At 40.8% G+C, this 16,672-nt stretch overlaps 1 protein-coding gene across 2 annotated transcripts in view; it reads left to right on the forward strand.

The window, feature by feature from the left end:
- The window catches only part of ABCB5 (ATP binding cassette subfamily B member 5), a 115,347-nt gene that overhangs the window by 71,862 nt on the left and 26,813 nt on the right, over nucleotides 1-16,672 (forward strand). For both annotated transcript variants that reach the window (XM_062178620.1, XM_062178621.1), the window contains exons 19-20: nucleotides 502-585; nucleotides 13,715-13,918. In XM_062178620.1, coding sequence (XP_062034604.1) covers nucleotides 502-585; nucleotides 13,715-13,918 — 288 coding nt within the window. The remainder of the gene's footprint in view (nucleotides 1-501; nucleotides 586-13,714; nucleotides 13,919-16,672) is intronic.

Consider the following 16,672-nt stretch of genomic DNA (forward strand, 5'->3'; position numbering starts at 1 on the left):
GGACCATCTTCTACTGCTTTCACCAGGCCAGTAGCAGGGAGCTGGATCAAAGTAGACCAGCCGGGATATGAACCGGCATCCATATGGGATGGTGGCATTGCAGGCAGAGGCTTTACCCAGAACACTGGCCCCTGAATTAATTTTTTTTTTTAACTGTGATATGCTTTGCTTCACTACGAAGTCTGCTCTCCACAATTCGCTTGTGGAATAAACCACAAATTACAGGACAGCTCAAAACAATCATTTTTTAACAATGATTACAACACAATACATTGTAACCCAGCAAGGAGGCCAAACTGTAGGACTTAAGTTCTTCATTTTATATCTAAATAAAGACCTTGTTGAAATAAGAAGTCAAAGGCACTTGATCTATAGTATCAAGAAGAATTAAGTACCTGCAAGTAAGGAGGCAGGTAAATGCCTTCTGATTTACTACAGCAAAATCGCAAACCAGAGAAGACTGTTCTGATAAACTTACGCTCATCTTTTTTTCCCCTCTAGGATATTGCCTGGTTTGATGATAAGGAAAACAGCACGGGAGCCTTGACAACAATACTTGCCACAGACATAGCTCAAATTCAAGGAGTATGTATATTTCTTAAATGGGGTGTGTATATGGTGTATACATGTGCGTGTGCACACGTATGTCTGTAAATACATGTGAGCCATACATGAGAACACATATCATGTACATCCATGAGATGACTCACATCATGGTTAGTTCATGGCTAACAGGGAGCTCAGTGGAAGGTCCAAGAAAGAGTTTCAGTTCTAGCTATCTTTAACCAAAGATAAAAGGCATTTGGCACATGTAATAGAATAACCAGAGGACTATAGACTATATCAAGACGGCCAGCACTGTGGCATAGCAGGTTAAGCACCACTTGGAGTCCTGGCTGCTCCTCTTCTGATCCCTGCTAATGGTTTGGGAAAGCAGTGAAGGATCGCTCAATAAGGCCCATGACACCCACTTGGGAGACCTGGGTGAAGCTCCTGGCTCCTGGCTTCAGCCTGGCCCAGGCCTAAATGTTGCAGCCATTTGGGGAGTGAACCAGCGTACAGAAGCGCACTCTCTCTCTCTCTCTCTTCCTCCCTCTCTCTCTCACTCTCTCTGTAACACTACCATTCAAATAAATAAGTAAATCTCTAAAAATAAATGAATGAAAGATATCAAGAATGAGTTCAAGAAAAGAGATAATAATTAAATAGTAAGAAAAAACTGAAAATGCACCCACTTTGAAAGTTTTAATAAAAGAAAAAAATTCAGCTTCTTCTTCTCCCAGATAATAAGATCTTATTTAAAGCAAGATCTAACAATTGCGATTCATGCATGCATCTGGAAATGCTAGCTGTTAATAATAATAATGCTAGCTGATAAAGTTAAGTACAGGTGTATAATCATGATCAATCACATTATGGTTAAGTGAAATGCTTATGCATCATATTCACACTCAGCAATGAAATGACCAGCATAATGTATGCCAGAGAGCTTAGATAAGTGTGGAAAAGATAAATAATAACATTGATTTTCTTCCAATTTGTTGGGTTTTAAAATTTTTTGGTTGATATATAAAACTTGTGTGCATTTTTATGGGGTACCATACAATATTTCAATGCATGCATATGGCATAAACTGATCAAATCAAGGAAGTAGCATTTCCATTTTCTAATCTTTTTCTAAAGATTTATTTATTTATTTGACAAAGTTACACAGAGAGAGAAGGAGAGGTAGAAAGAGAGAGAGAGGTCTTCCATCTGCTAGTTCACTCCCCAACTGGCCTCACCAGCTGGAGCTGGGTCGATCCGAAGCCAGGAGCCAGGAGCCAGGAACTCCCATGTGGGTGCAGGGGCCCAAGACCATGGGCCATCTTCTATTGCTTTCCCAGGCCATAGTAGAGGGCTGTATCGGAAGTGGAGCAGCCGGAACATGAACTGGCACCCATATGGAATGCCAGAACTGCAGGCGGCAGCTTTACCCCCTATGCCACAGCGCTGGCCCCTAATCCTTTCTTTATACTTCTTTATACCACCAGGTCTTCTCTTCCACTTTTTATATAATATCTAATACATTTTTGTGAACTGCGTGTGCTGCAGAAAGCTACAAACTTTCGCTTCTATCTGACTGTGCTTTGTTACACCTTACCCAACCTCGGTCTTCCCCTACACCCTCCTTTTCCAATCATTTTAATAAAATCACTCTTCTAACAAGTGGGATTTCAACTCTGAGATAAAGAGTACAAAACAGGGTTTCTTACTTTTAATTGAGATGCAATTTCCCATCTCTTTGTTAAAATAAGAACTCTGGTAGAATCACAAGCTTTCCTTTTACCTTCTCATGCATGTTTGCTGGAGAAGTGGAAATAACAGAAAAGTCTTTAAAGCGTGTATTCCACTTAGAGATGCTGAGATGTCAATTACAGCATCGTTGCTAGAGCAACAAAAAACAGCTGTCAGAACTGCATGTTTCCTCTGGGAGTTATTTCCACCAGAGGTAGTAGCTATTCTAAATTTGGTAACTTTTAGTGCACTACATAGCCCTTCAAAAGGTTCATGTAGAATGCGATTGAAAGACAAACTGTATTAGTGCCAAAAAATTGAAATCCATGCATAGTTTCTCCATGACACTCATTTTCCATGAACTTTTTGAAGATCCTGCAAATTCATGATTTCAAAACTTTTACCCCAAAATAAACTTCATTCCATTCTTCAAGAAATTTTTAAAGTACTTTCATAGTTGCCTCCATGGATAGATTTATGTTATTGAGGGAATGCAACAAGTTGGTCGCAGTTGTGAGTATTCACATGCATTCAGACCGGCTTGGAAAACTAATTTTATGACAGAGGAGGAGATCAAGAGGAAAGGGAGCATCTTGATTTCTTCCAAAAATTCTACTGTCAGCTGAGAAGACCAGGCTCTAGAATTCCATTTCAGAATAGTAATTACAATTTTAAGAAGAGTGAGGAGCTCTGTTTCTGTGCTTTTCGCTTTGAAGGACAGAGAGAAAGAGAGACAGACACGAAGAGACTTTCCATCCACTGGTCCACTCCCCAGACGCTCTCAACAGCCACGCCGGGGCCTTGTGAGAGCCAAGATCTGGGAACTCAGTCCCGATCTTCCACTTGACCCATCACCACTGTGCCAGGGCGTGCGTTATCGGGGAGCTAGAATCAGGAGCAGGGCTATGACCCAGCCCAGACACCTGATGCAGGATGCAGGGGTCCCAAGTGAGGTCTTATCTGTTGCACCAGCTGTCTGCCCCTGAGAAGCTCAATTTTTCAGGCATAAATGAAAAAATATTAGTAGAACTCATTAATAAATAATGAGCACAGCATTGAGCTCTGTAGCCCAAGAGAATTATCTGAATAACAACTTCTACATTTAGGAATCCCAGGGTTCACTACTTCAGGCAGAAATACCAATCCTTGTAATTCCACCTGAATCCCCATTCCACAAAATTTGCTATTTTTCTCTTTACTGTATTAGGTTTTTTTTTTACAATTTATCTTTCAAATGGATATGTTCTCGACTGAAGGAAGAGTTATTTACCAGTCTTATTTGTCCAATGCTCACTGTGTCACAGAGACATTCTAGACTAGAGATGTCAAAGAATAGTAAATTGGGATCATATTTCCCACTTAAATAAGTCATACTCCTTCCGAGCTGCTTCATCATGTAATTCCAGTTACATTGTATTTTATCAAATGTATTAGGGTGAATGTTCACAAAACAGCTCCTTAGTAATAATAAATCTTAGTTTGAAACCTTTAACGAATAACTGAAAAGATTTGCCTCTGGCCATTTTGAAAACTCTGATACTTTGAGAGTCATGATTAAAAACATGTTAGTGAAAAAGTCATAGGACACCATGATTTCTAGAATAGTTGACTGAATATGAGCAATTTAACTGGCATTGTTTTAGCCCAAGGTAATGGCTTCTTGCCAGTACATCTGTCAACAGACTTTTTGCTATGCAACAGTACTTTCATTAAAGGTATAAACCCATTTTAGATTCTTTAGTCTAGATACCACAAACTACAAGGCATTATTTCTGTACATTTTAGTAACTCTTTTTTATTAGCCAGACACCTTACCTCATTTTTGTCCACAAGAAAGGCTGTCATTGACACTATAGTGTCTGCATTTTATATACCATTGACAAACACAATGTTGGTGCCAAGAATCCTTCTCAGGAGAGCTATAATTATATTGCCCCAAGAAATCATAAAATTTTTTCATTTATTAATTCTAAGAGCCAAATGAGCTGATTAGTTAGCAGTAGGACAATGGTGGCCTCATTTCTTGATTTTACTCTTCAACAAAGAAAGTGTCGAAATCAGTTTGACACAACTTTTGATTCAAAGAATGTCATTAGTCTTTGAAATGACCACCACAGCATCAGGTTGGCATGTGGTTGCTGCTGTCTTGCAGCTTTCAATTGAATTAATTAAGAAGAACTATCAAGTCTATGGCTGAAGTTAATGTCCAAAACCATGCAGGATATGATACTGGCAGTTAATAGTGGTTCATCTTCTACAAAGAAGTTTCAATCTTGGCTGTGAATACAGAATATTGCATAAAACTTTACCACTGCTAAACCTTCAAACTATTCTGTGGCAGGACAAGTCAAAAACTTGCCTTATGTCAAAGACCCACAAAAATGAAATGGCTAAGTCTATAAGACCAAATGAACTCAACCAATGGCATGGCTACTCTAATGATGAATGATAAATTCAATTATTTTCCAGAAAATATATGCTGATGAATAATAACAGTGAGCAACCATTGTCTTTAAACATCTTACATTTTCACAAGCTTTGTAAATTTTTCCAACTAAGTCTTTTTTTCCATTCTACAATACTTAAACATCTTAGCAGATTCCACTTCAGGTTATATTGAGTTAGTTGTTATTGGCTTTTTTCCCCAAACTTCTTTGAAAATACTTTCACCAGAAGTTATTCCACAAAGACTATTCATAGCACCTAACTTTTAGGTCACTTCAGAATCAGGAATAGCTCCTCAAAAACCAACTAAGCAATATCACTAACTAATGTCAAGCTGTGAAGCCCAGGGAAAACTACTCAGAATAATCTACCTTGCTTTTTAAATGACCACTGACATTGCTCTCCACATCTTTAACTCTGAGCAACTGTTCTTACCAGATGGCTGATGGTCTTAGATAGGCTATGACATCCAAACATATTTCTTCCACTTCTGCAATAAACTATTATTTAAATAACTCATTAACTATTCAAAATTAAAACTTTCTATACTTTGCTGATAAATATGCCACTTAGAAAACTGCTTTGGTTTTTGTCTCATTTCATGTTTTAATGTGATAAAGAATTCTGCTAAGATGAGAGATTTCATTTTAAATGCTCGAATTTTTCTCCATGTTACTTTTCTGTGAATTGGGAATATTAAGGAGAGCATTTGATCTAATAACGTTGAAATATTTTGTGATTTTTAGCATTTTATTGTGTCACAGCATAAGTAACACCACCCTGCAGCATCTAATTAGAATACAAAATAATTCAAAGTGCACAGTTCATTTCAAAGAATGACATTCAGAGACAACTTTACTCTTCCTTTTTTATGCACTGGTAATTTTATTTACTCATTTATTTTATTATCTGAAAATCCGAGAGACAGAAAATTCTCATGCTCTGACTCATTCCCTAAATGCCTGCAACAGCTGGGGCTGAGCCAGGCCAAAGCCGGGTGACAGAAACTCCATCTAGATCTTCCACATGGATAGCATAGACCCAACCACAGGAGCCATCACCACTGCCCCTCAGGGTCTGCTTTAACAAGAAGCTGGAATTAGGAGCTGGAACCAGGACTTGAACACAAATATTCTGAAACGGGACACAGGCATCTTAGCATGTATGCCAAGGGTAACTTTAAAAACCAGGAAAGGGACAGGCATTGTGGCGCAGCAGGTTAAGCTGCCATTTGGGATGGCCATATCCTATATAGGAGTCCCCAGTTCAAGTCCCAGCTTCTCAGAGCTTCTGACCCTACTTCCTGATAATGCTCCTAGGAGGCAGCAGATGATGGCCCAAGTACTGGGGTTCCTGCCCCCACTTGGAAGACCTAGATGGAATTCCTGGCTCCTGGCTTTGGCATGGCCCAGCCCTGGCTGTTGGCATTTGGGAAAATGGACTAGTAGATGGAAGATCTCTCTGTCACTCTGCCTTTCAAATAAATAAGTAAACCTTTAAAAACAAAAGTAAAAAAAAAAACTAGGAAAAATGTTTCAATATATTTCTCCTGTTCCAAGAAAAGTAAACAGAAAACGCCAAGTATTTGGCCTTGAAAAATACTATAGGAACTAAAGAAAATTGTAACGTGGAATAGTATACCTCTGGACAGAATTTTTAAAATGTAATTAAACTTTATTAGATTTTTAGTAACAAGCACAAAGATAAAGTTTTTTTTTTAATTTAAAACAGAAAATCATCATTAAATAAATCTTTAGATAACAATTATTATATAGGAGGAAAATTACAGCACATAAAGGAATATCTAGCTTAAGAAAGGGAATGGAAAGCAGCTCGGTCACAATTGTAAAAATGCAATTCTATATGGTAGGATTTCTGCTTGTGGCCAAAATGGAATAACGAGAATTTACCCTCCCATCTGAAACAAACTAAAAGTAAGCAAACACATGAACCAGATGTGTTTCCAGGCAGCGGATATAAGGGAATCAAGGGCAGAGATGGCAGAATGACATAGTGAGCTCTAGGATGGCTCCAGCTCACTCCCTCAAAAGAGCTTCCAAGTGGCAGTGTAGGGAGGGTGGACAGAAGCAGAGCTCTGCAGACCCCAGAGTTCAACAGGCAGAACCGAGCATCTGAGGAGTTCGAGTTGGCTAGAGTTTGCAGCAGAGAATTCCCGAGAAGAGAGGGGAGCCCAGACAGGAGGATACGGCATCATGCCTGTCCTTGTCATCCTTAAGCTCATGAGGTACAGTGTGTAAAGTCAGCATTATGTACCAAGTGGGATTTCCATTTGGGCCCCATAGTTCTTGGGGCCTAACAGAAGTTACCTGTCCCTCCTAGCTTTCAGTATTTAGTACCTTACTGGTGTTATTTGTTGCTCTTGTTTTTTATTCTTTTGGAATCTTCTTAGATATTTTAGTGAAAACATGGAAAATGACTAAGTCCTCACCAGATGACGGCTTAGCAAGGAATAAGGCAGAGAAACCAGGAGGTAGGGAGGACTTGTTCTTGTTGTCACTTTGTTTTAAAGATTTATTTATTTATTTGAAAGGCAGGGTTAGAGAGAGAGGGAGAAGCAGAGGTCTTCCATCCGTTGGTTCACCCAAATGACCACAATGGGTAAAGCTGGGACAGTCTGAAGCCAGGAGCCAGGAACTTCTTCCAGGTCTCTCACGTGGGTGCAGGGGCCCAAGCACTTGGGCCATCCTCCACTGTTTTCCCAGGCCACAGCAGAGAGATGGATCCGAAGTGGAGCAGCCGATACTCAAATTGGCGCCCACATGGGATGCCAGTGTCACAGGCAAAGGCTTAACCTACTACACCACTGAGCCAGCCCCTATTGTTGTGATTTTAATGAAGATACTAATTTTCCTGAATTTTAGTGGAATGTGTATAGCACTTTAGAGAAGCAATTTCACTTTAACTATCCAGAACATAAGATGCTATACCCTTTAATACATAATTCTGAGCAGGTATTTGACTTTAGACCACAAAAGAAAAGCACAAAGATGTTCATTACAGCTTTATTTCTAATAGCGAAAAACTGAAAGCAACTCAAATATTCTTTGAAGAATGCTTAATGACCCAAAAAAAAGCTTACAGTATAATGTAAAAGTATTAGAGCAGGATATAAAATTTCATGTACACAGTAATCCTAATCTGAATATGTGCAAGGAATTATGTCTGGGAGAATGTAAATTTTCACATTATCTATACTTTTTCCAATGATTATGTTTTTATGACCTGAAAAAAAATATATATATATATGTATGTATATAATACTGTGGTTGATTTTAGATGTTTCTAGGTAAGTGGATGTCTTCTCTTTTTTTTTCCATCCCAGCACTAAAGGAAATTCATGCTTTGATTTATTACTCAGGTATCATTTGTGCCCCTGAAAGATGATTCATGATTCATATAGTTTTTATAAAACAGTTATAAAGATAATTCTACTTAGTTGAAGATTTTTTATTTCAAATAAATTTGAAGAATTTATTTACCTTTCCTTATACTGTGGTGCTTTCAACTCCTTTTCTATTTATTTATTTTTTAAAAAAAATATTTATTTGAAAGAGTTACACTGAGAGAGGGAGAAGTAGAGAGAGATCTTGTACCTGCTGAGTCACCCTCAGATGGCCACAACAGCCAGCACTGGGCCAGGCCAAAGCCCAGAGCCTGGAGCTTCATCCAGTCTCCCACATGGGTGGCAGGGGCCCAAGCACCTGGGCCACCTGCCACTGCTTTTCCCAGCTCATTAGCAGGGAGCTGGATAGGAAGTGGAGCAGCTGGGATTCAAACTGGCACCCATATGGGATGTCAGCATCACGGGCAGTGATTTTATCTGCTATGCCAAAATGCTGGCCCCTCTATTTTTTATTTTTTATTTTATTTTATTTTATTTTATTTTTTATTTTATTTTTTATTTTTCTATTTTGGCCGCCAATAACTAGGGCTGGACCAGGCTGAAGCCAGGAGCCTAGAACACCATCTGGGTCTTCCACATGCGTAATAGGAGTCCAAGTAAGTGGTCCATCTTTCACTGCTTTGCCAGGAATGTTAGCAGGAACCTGGATCAGAAGAGGAGCAGCCATGACTCAAACTAGCACTAAGATATGGGATGCTGGTATCACAGGCAGCGGCTTAACCCACTGTGCCACAATGCCTGCCCCTCCTTTTCCATCTCAATATTGCTTCTTTAGACTTTTACTCAGTGACACTGATATACAAAGTGGAAAAAAATGTAATGAGAGGTATCATATCCAAAGTATACACTTTAATGAATATCCTTAATCATTCAGTTCCACACTACTATGATATAGTGGCTCAGATTCCTGGGCCTGCATCAGTGTGGGAGAAGGGACAGGGTCCAGACATGGTGGGCTGGGCAATCAGAGGTGGTGGCAGCCCAGGGTGGGGCAGGGGCCAGGACAGCTGACTGGTTACACCCACAGAGAATAACCACATAAATCAATCCGCTAAGGGAAACAGGAGCCAGGGTTCTCACTTGTGAAGACAGGATAACTAATACAGAAATGGAGAAAACTGGAAATAACCTTGTAGTATAAGATTGGAATTGGAGGTATTGAAGTGACTCATGGATTTTAAGAAAAATAGATAGGCTGGGGGCTGGGACTGTGGCGCAATGGGTTAAAGCCCAGACCTGCACGCCAGCATTCCACACGGGTACTGGTTTGAGTCCTGGCTGCTCCACTTCCAATCCAGCTCCCTGCTAATGCATCTGGGAAAGCATCAGAGGATGGTCCAGGTCCTTGGACCCCTGCACCCATGTGGGAGGACTGGAGGAAGCTCCTGGCTCCTGCCTTTGGATCGGCTCAACTCCAACCATTGCGGCCATTTGGGGAGTGAACCAGCAACCAGCGGATGGAAGAGCTCTCTCTCTTTCTCTGTGTCTCTACCTCTCTCTGTAACTCTGTCTTTCAAATAAATAATAAAATAAATCTTAAAAAATAAGGAACAACAAAATAGGTAGGCAGATAAATAAATATAGATGTAAATATGTGTGTGCACCTACACACACACACATTCCCTAGGTCGCCCAGTGACACCCAGTAATAATGAGCACAACGAGCACTATGTCTTGAGTCCTGAAAAATGTTCCCCCCTAAAAGGAACCAGAGACCAGAGATCTTTGGAGAAATGTCTGATTCTAGGACAGGGCGGAGACAGGACAGGATGAACCTGGAGAATCTGGGTGTGTGAGAAAGTGAGAACTCAACAAGCCTTCAAAACCAGGAAGGGCATGTCAAAGGTCAACAGGGCTGACTTTAGGCACCAGCTATACCTGCACAATCTGAGTTTCAAAATCAACAATTAAGTCGCTGAAGGAAAATAAGAAACCCCTAGTCCTTACTACAGTGAGCAATGAGTTTGATGAGAGAGTGGCTATTGCATAGCTTAAAGTGCCTGTCTGAGGACTTTTGCTAATTACAAAGGAAAAGATAGTCTCATGGTGGAGAGGGCTAGAAGACCCATCTTAATCAGTTATAAAAGTGAACAGCACCAGGAATAGGACAAAGCAAAACCGAATGCCCCAGACAGGTGCACAGCATCACCCCTGGGGTATTTCTGCCCAAGACGCATGATCTGAACTTGATCATGAGAAAACAGCAGACAGGCCAACACTGAGAGACATTCTACCAGCTGACTTCAAAAAGGCTGATTCTAATCTTCAAAAAAAAAAAAGTTAAGGTCATAAACACCAAGGTAAGAATAAGAGGTGTTCCAAACAGAAGGGAATAAAGAGACAAGAATTAAATGCAACACGTGATTCTGAATTGGACATCCTTTTGCAACAGAAGATATTCTTAAGACAATCAACAAAACTAGAATTGGGTCTAAGAATTAGATGGCAGTGAAGGTATCAAATGTCAGTTTCCTGGTTTTTGATGATGGTATTTTACTTGTAAGAGATACCGTTCTTGTTTATAACAAACCATCCCTAAGTACACAGGGGTGAAAGGGCATCGGGTCATCCACTTACACCCAATTGTTTCAGGGAACTGACAGCTCTCATCCTCCAATTGCAAGCTGTACATCTAGGGACAAAAGATTTCACCTCTCTGCCTCGGTTTCCTCGTCTCTCTAATGGGAATAGTGAGAATATCTATCTCTTAGTATTGCTATGAGATTAAAAGACATTGAAAGCAAAGTGCTTATTTTATGCTCAGTAAAAAAAACAGGCTATTTTTGAGTGTCTGTATGTATCAGTTACAATTATGGAATACAGTTGTAATTATACAGAAATACTTGGGAGCAGAACTGTTTTGGATTTCGGATTTTCACAGATTTAAGAATATTTGAATATACATAATGAGATATCTTCTACATGGGATTCAAACCTAAACACAAAATTCATTTATGTTTCATATGCAATTTCTTATAGCCTGAAGGAAGTTTTAAATCTATTTTTAAATGTTTTATTTATTTATTTGAGAGGAAGAAAGAGAGAGAAATAGACAGGAAGGGAGAGCTTGCATCCACTGATTCACCTCCAGATGCCCACAACTTCTGCCTCTCCAACATCGAGCTTGGTACTTCTAGGGTGGGGTGTTTGGTACAGCAGTTAAGACACAGCCTGAGAAGTCTGCACCTGATATCAGAGTGCCTGGTTCGAAACCAGGAGCTGGGAATGCAGTCCAGGTGTCCCACGAGGGTAGCAGGAACCTAAATACGTGAGCCATCACCACTGCCTCCCAGGGTCTGCATTGGTGTCAGGAACTGGAGCCAGGAATCAAACCCAGCCACCCCACTGTGCGATGTGGGCATCTTAACTGCGGGGCAAAATGCTTACTCCTGAAGGTAATTTTATACAGTATATTTTAATACTTTTTATTTCAGAATAGTTTCACATTTACAAAAGAAAAATTATGAAGTAGTGCCAACAGTTCCCATACAGCCCATACCCAACTTCCCCTACTGCTACCCTCTTAGGTTAGTATGATATGTCTGTCACAATCTATAAGCCACACCAGATTCTTCTATTATTAGCATCTAATATTATTACATTTGTCACAATCAATGAACCACACCCTGCTTCTCTTGTTCTTTATCCTATTTTTATAAGTGTGTGCCTGAAACAAAGTTCCATGATCTGTGACTTTCCACCTATGATGTCATGTCAGCGTTCAAAACTGTCTGAGATTTTGCAGCATTTTGAATTTTGGATTTTTGGATTAGGGATGCTTAATCTGTAGTATGACAAGTTTGCCTGCTAATGTTTATTTTCACCCTTTCTCCTGTTTTGGCCCTCTTTGAGTCTTTAGTCCTCCCTACTTTACTCTTTCCTCTCCATGGTGGTCTCCTTTCCCTATCAACTCTTGCATTTTCAACAGCAGGAGGTGATAGCTTAAGTGCTTAGGGCCCCTGGGGAGACCCAGTTGGAGCTCCAGTCTCCTGGCTTCAGTCTGGCCCATTCTTGACCACTGTAAGCATTTAAAGTAGCAGATGCAAGATATTCTCTCTCTCTCTCTCTCTCTCTCTCTCTCTCTCTCTCTCTCTCTCTCTCCTCTCTATCCCCCTTCCCCTTCTGCTTTTCCAATAAATAAATAAAATGTTTTTAAAAAGAAGCTTCATATCCCAAAAAGCACTGAGTTTGAACTCAGATGGCTTGAGTTATAGTCTGTGCAGGATAATAGCTCCACCAATAAACACAACTGGTGTGAAATGTAAATGCACAGAAAACATAAAAAAAAATTAAAATCTTATCTTTGCAGATTGCAAAATATTTTCATTAAAATAGAAATTCATGATTCACTTTGAATTATTGAATTTGAATTAGTCTATATTAGTAAATATGTAAGCTAAAACACAAGACTCTCTTCCTTTTAACTCTCTGTGAAACAGAACATGAAAACCTTCAAAAATAATTCATATGCATAACTAAAATCATCTTTTCCAAACACTTGAATGCTAAGGGCATGTCTGTGTGCATGTATGTAAAACTTGCACCTTAATACTATTAATTAAAGTTTACTTTCCCATAAAATTCCTAGTAAATACAACAACTTTTAAAAAAAGTAAACAGTGAGGGGCCAGTGCCGAGGTGCAGTAGGTTAATCCTCTGCCTGCGGTACCAGCATCCCATATGGGTGCTGGTTCTAGTCCCGGCTGCTCCACTTCTGATCCAGCTCTTTGCAATGGCCTGGGAAAGCAGTAGAAGATGGCCCAAGTCCTTGGGCCCCTGCACCCGTGTGGGAGACCCGAAGGAAGCTCCTGGCTCCTGGCTCCTGTCTTCGGATCGGCACAGCTCCGTCCGTTGCGGCCATCTGGGGAGTGAACCAACAGAAGGAAGACCTCTCTCTCTGTCTCTCCCTCTCACTGTCTGTAACACTACCTCTCAAATAAATAAATAAAATATTTAGAAAAAAAAAAAACAATGAAAACTACTTAACTAAAGGATCTTGTTTTAATTTTCTAACAGTAACTATGATTCCACTATTTCCAAAAAATCAGTTTTATCCAGTTTACCTGTAAGTTGAGGTGGAAGAGGTAGAGAGTGCGCATGTGCACACACATGCATGTCTGTATTGTTTTATGTTTTATGGGGTACAGGAAACAAAAAGATTCAGAAGACAAAAAGAAATCCCATAAATTCAAACTCGGATGCACTTGATTTGGATTGTGGTGTAAAGTCCTGCAAACTCTTCAAGGAGAGCTATCAGAGCGACGTAAGAATCTTCTTTAAGCAGATGGCATTTCATTTCCAACCATTTGCTTCTATAATACTTCCGTACAGTCTTCTATCCTATAGTTATCTCCTTAACTGAAAGCCAGTTCATTTGGATGTTTCTTGCATATGAAACATAATGATTCTTTAGTCAAGGACATTTTAAAAATATGTATCAATTTCATCTCTAAGTATAAATTCTCAAAAAAAAAAAAGAGGCTACAGGTTTTGCAAGGAACTACAGCAGGAGTTCTTGTCAATTTTATGCTAGCTGAATTTTTTTCTCTGAAACATGTCTGATTATAGGCAATCGGCTCAAGGATTGGTGTCTTCACACAAAGTGTAACTAACATGGGACTGTCAGTTACCATTTCCTTCCTGTACGGATGGGAGATGACACTCCTGATTTTGAGTATTGCTCCAGTACTAGCTGTGACGGGAATGATTGAAACAGCGGCGATGACTGGCTTTGCCAACAAAGATAAGCAAGAACTGAAACGTGCTGGAAAGGTAAGGTAACATGAAGACCCCTATTAATCATAACCTTTTAAGAGAAAAATTCATCAGAGCTCTTGTGTTTATGAAATGTTATCTTCATCTCCACAAAGTGGCATAGGTACACACACACTCACACACACACACAGACGATTGTGGGATATGGGTAGGTATGTTATAGCAATAGGGTTTGTGATTTAGAATGCACGTTCTGGAATAAACCTGTCTGAGTTAGGATCCAGATTCTATCACTGACAAATGTGTGAAATGAGCAAGTTATGTCAAACTTTTAGACTTCTACTTTCGCACCTGTAAACTGGGGGTAGTGATAATAGTATCAACTTACAGTTTTATGTGTTAGACAAGACATTTAGCACTGTTAGATTCAGAATGCTCAGAATAGTGTCTGGAAGACAGTACACACTTAATAACGTCAGCCATCATTCCTGCTACTCTGTAACGGTAGGGTTTTCTATCATCATGATGCTCTAATTCTCTGTTCATTGAATAGTCACATTTTCTTGAGCAGTTTTTTTCTTTGTGTTTTACTTTTCTTTTTTTTAAGAATCTTATTTTATCTATTTTTTTATTTTTTGACAGGCAGAGTGGACAGTGAGAGAGAGAGAGAGAGACAGAGAGAAAGGTCTTCCTTTTCCATTGGTTCACCCTCCAATGGCCACCGCGGCCAGCGCGCTGCAGCCGGCACACCACGCTGATCCGATGGCAGGAGCCAGGTGCTTCTCCTGGTCTCCCATGGGGTGCAGGGCCCAAATACTTGGGCCATCCTCCACTGCACTCCCTGGCCACAGCAGAGAGCTGGCCTGGAAGAGGGGCAACCGGGGCAGAATCCGGCGCCCCGACCGGGACTAGAATCCAGTGTGCCGGCACCGCAAGGCGGAGGATTAGCCTGTTGAGCCATGGTGCCGGCTGTGTTTTACTTTTCAAAATGAACAGGAAATTCAACAGTTGATGAATATAAGGCAATATACTGATTGATAGCATAAAAGACAAGATTTTAAAGACAAGGACCATTTTTACACTAATCAAAATGAACTGACTGAATTATTTAGAAAACTCTTTGGCCTGTTTAAGCTTCTCAGCATCAACAATATTCACAGAAATAACCACTGGAGATTTAGGGAGACTCAGAAGAGACATCATTTTTTAAACTTTTTTTTTTTTTTTTTTTTTGACAAGCAGAGTGGACAGTGAGAGAGAGACAGAGAGGAAGGTCTTCCTTTTTGCCATTGATTCACCCTCCAATGGCCGCTACAGACGGCACATCTCGCTGATCTGAAGCCAGGAGCCAGGTGCTTCTCCTGGTCTCCCTTGCGGGTGCAGGGCCCAAGCACTTGGGCCATCCTCCACTGCACTCCCGGGCCACAGCAGAGAGCTGGCCTGGAAGAGGGGCAACCGGGACAGAACCCAGTGCCCCAACCGGGACTAGAACCCGGTGTGCTGGCACCGCAAGGTGGAGGATTAGCCTGTTAAGCCACGGCGCCGGCCCAGAAGAGACATCATTTGATCCCGTGCACAACAAGTCCACTGTCCCCCAGGGGCAGGCAGTCCATTAGTTTCCTAGGGGCCCATCCTGTCTAGGCTTTGTTAGTAGGCAGTTCTGTTTTGTTTTCTTTTGTTCCTGGTTGCCTTCTGTCCTGCTCTCCTTGGCTTTCATTTTTATCAGAGATCCAAAACCTGTTTTTCACGACAGGCTTTCAGAAGCTGAATCGTGTCCACACTCAGTCTTCTCACGCCCACACTTCCCAGGCTCCTAAGCTGCCCATCAAATGATACAGTTTCAAAGAACTTGACCTCACCGGGGAGCATCCCCTGAACAGGAAAAATGATTTTAATACCACTTTTGGTCTTCTCGCCATAATCTGGTTTGACTGGACCCATGGAATATCTGCTGCTTCCGTACAGACCCAGCTACTTAGCAGGTGCTTGCCTCAAAGATAGTGAAGAGCTGCTTAGCTCTTCTTGTGTAACCTAAAAACTGTGATAATTTACAGGTTTTAAATTAAGGGGACACAATGACTTATACGTATCCAGTTTTTTTTATGTCATGAGTTTTAGTTGTAAATATCTTCTTAAGACTTTTCCTTTTTGTATCATTGCAATAACCCCTACCCTATTCAATCAGGAACTCTAATCAAATAGACAATCTTGCCCTCTCCCTCCAGCGTCTAATAATTCAATTAACCAAACACCCCACTTTCCAGCATAGACCAACAAAATATACTGGTCCTTTTTTAGTTGCAGGTGTAAATTTGGGGAAATCGTCAAATGTTTTACTGTTTCAGACTAGAAGCAGCTGTATTCGTCTTCTCTAAACAAACAAACAAACAAACAAACAAACAAAAACTATTTTCTAAGGTCCTGTAATGACATTAGTCCTTCTTCACTGTAAAACTCAATCACAGGGCCGGCACCGTGGCTCAACAGGCTAATCCTCCGCCTTGCGGCGCCGGCACACTGGGTTCTAGTCCCGGTCGGGGCACCGATCCTGTCCCGGTTGCCCCTCTTCCAGGCCAGCTCTCTGCTATGGCCCGGGAAGGCAGTGGAGGATGGCCCAAGTGCTTGAGCCCTGCACCCGCATGGGAGACCAGGAGAAGCACCTGGCTCCTGGCTTCGGATCAGCTCGGTGCACCGGCCATGCAGCCATTGGAGGGTGAACCAACGGTAAAGGAAGACCTTTCTCTCTGTCTCTCTCTCTCACTGTCTACTCTGCCTGTCAAAAAAAAAAAAAACCTCAATCACAAATGGGTT

The sequence above is a fragment of the Lepus europaeus genome, chromosome 20 (genome assembly GCF_033115175.1).
Source record: "Lepus europaeus isolate LE1 chromosome 20, mLepTim1.pri, whole genome shotgun sequence".
Classification (NCBI taxonomy): Eukaryota; Metazoa; Chordata; class Mammalia; order Lagomorpha; family Leporidae; genus Lepus; species Lepus europaeus.